Source organism: Stegastes partitus, unplaced genomic scaffold, assembly GCF_000690725.1.
Source record: "Stegastes partitus isolate 25-593 unplaced genomic scaffold, Stegastes_partitus-1.0.2 Scaffold8, whole genome shotgun sequence".
NCBI classification, from domain to species: domain Eukaryota; kingdom Metazoa; phylum Chordata; class Actinopteri; family Pomacentridae; genus Stegastes; species Stegastes partitus.
Genome location: NW_007577739.1, coordinates 1,586,449 through 1,588,707, shown reverse-complemented (window position 1 = coordinate 1,588,707; position 2,259 = coordinate 1,586,449). Strand labels below are relative to the sequence as shown.

Sequence of the window (2,259 nt, the reverse complement as noted above, 5' to 3'; positions counted from 1 at the left end):
AAGTCCTTTCCCAGTAAGAGGCGGATCCACACCCAACGTGTGTCTGTCAGCACCTTGAAATCAAACTTCCCCCAAATCAACTTTGCTGTTTTTTTTCTAAAAATGCCTCCAGGTTACTTGTGGTGGCCATGAAACCTGCAGTAATTTGTCATTTAATGGCTAGAAACATGCATCTTTCTTGCTGACAGCTCGTCCAGCTGCGCCCAGTGCCAAATGTGTCCTGGAGGAACAGAAACTCTGCAGACCGGTGCTACACGCTGCACGCCGTGTCGCCCAGGTAACACGCAAACATTAAGCTACAGCAAAGTAATTCGTTATTTGTTCAAGTTTTTGCTGCTGTTTATAATAGAGAAGTGGAAGAACTGTCATCCATCCAAGCGATGTCTGCTCTCCAACAGGCATGCACAAGGCTGCCCATCAGACCATGTGTCAGATCTGTGGCAGCGGCTTCTACCAGGTCCAGTGGGGGCAGGAGAGCTGTGAAGTCTGCCCAGAGAACCACTACTGCCCCGTGAGTGCCCCAACGCTGCACACTTTGTCAGACAAGAGATTTAACACGTGTTCACTGGAGAGATATTCTGCATGTTTGCTGACATGCTGTTTGTTCTCCCAGAGCCCTGATGTGAACCCCATCCTGTGTCCGACCGACGCCTTCTGTCCGGAGGGCAGCTTGGCTCCCGGCTACTGCATGGAGACTTTCTTCCGCAAATCAGGGGACACTTGTGAAATGGCTCCCGTCACGATTGCGCTGTTGGTTATCGGAGGAGGGGGTGAGTAATAATGCTTAAAAGAAAATAAAGTGTGGAGGTTCTTTAGGAATGCATCTCAACACTGACCGTGTTAAAAGCGTCGGTCTCGCCGTTGTGCCTTTCAAACTGATTAACTTTAACGTTGACGAGCTTCGAGCCGTATTTATATAAGCTGATTGCATGCCAACGTTTCTTTTAATTAGTAATAGTCGGTGTTTCATACAGTCATGGTTCAACAGACGCGGTGCCAAGCTTTCTGTAACTTGGCACAGTGGGGTTTTTTTTGGTCACTCATAAAAAGAAAGCCAGAAGAAATGAGGAAAAGTATTCAGGGGAACTTAGAACCACCGTCATACTTTCCACCCTCGACTGATTCAATCAGCCGGCACTGTAATAACACTGCAACAGCTTTCTTTGAGCTATATAAATGTAGATGAAGCTCGGTAATTCAAACTACATCCTGATGATTAAAAGCGGCCCAGTCAGCTGCTGTAACTAACAACATAATCGAATGAAATAAGAATCATGCTCTTGTATCAATGCTCTCTTTGTGCACACGGTCCTGTTACGTCCTCGGCTGTTTTCCTCTGTTTTTCCAGTGGCCTTGCTCTTCATCGTTTTAATCGTTCTGCGTCGACGGAGGGACACCGATGGAGAGCTGACGATAGCTCGGACTCCACTGTTGCGCAAAGAGCGACCTCAGGGCCGATACTACGGGCTGCCCTGTGATGCAGAGCCTGTGTATGCCGGCTGGTGAACCGCTGAGACTAAAGAACTGACAGACTGATGGTAAAATCCTGAACAGGTGCCTTCAGACAATCCACCAGCTATGTAAAGTGGTACATTTGAATATATTATTGACAAACAGATTCTTAGTTTGACTTTATTACAGTCGGAGGTCAGCATTCCTTCTGTAAACTGGGTTATTGGATTATGAGAGGTATGCTGGAGTGGTGAAAACGGGACACATGCCTCGGCTTGGTGGGAAACTCTCCGATGAAAAGCACTTTTCTTTTTTTTTTTCTTTTTTTTTACTGAGGTAATCGATTTACGTTGCATTCACGTGCTGGTAGACTTGTGGGTGCCTCCATTAACCCTTAACCTCCCCTCGGTGACTGAGAGGTGTAGACTGTGGCTGTTTTTTAATGCGTTTGATTTTTGTGTTGTTTGTAGTTTCAGTAATACGTTTGCTTATTGGTTTTCAACTGCTTTTTTAAAAGGTCATAATTGTATGTTTGAAAAGAAAATAAATAAAAATGATTCATATTTGTAACGCCTTTGTGATCATTTTAATTTTAGATATTAACAATGTAGTATTTTCCCCTTAAAAGTCCATCCATCCATCATCTATACACTGCTTAATCCTCACTAGAGTCATGGGGGGCTGGAGTCTATCCCAGCTGACTCAGGGTGAAGTCAGGTTCACCTGGACAGGTAACCAGTTTATCACAGGGCTACACTTAGAGACAGACAACCAAGCACACTCACATTCACACCTACGGACAATTTA

The 2,259-nt window shown here is 45.1% G+C and overlaps 1 protein-coding gene across 1 annotated transcript in view; it reads left to right on the top strand.

Moving 5' to 3' along the window:
* The window catches only part of LOC103358676 (tumor necrosis factor receptor superfamily member 9), a 7,524-nt gene extending 5,502 nt beyond the window's left edge, over positions 1-2,022 (top strand). Inside the window, exons 6-9 of the mRNA XM_008283737.1 lie at positions 189-277; positions 399-511; positions 614-770; positions 1,349-2,022. Of these exons, the coding sequence (XP_008281959.1) occupies positions 189-277; positions 399-511; positions 614-770; positions 1,349-1,506 (517 nt within the window). The 3' untranslated portion in view covers positions 1,507-2,022. The remainder of the gene's footprint in view (positions 1-188; positions 278-398; positions 512-613; positions 771-1,348) is intronic.
* Positions 2,023-2,259: the final 237 nt, after the last annotated feature.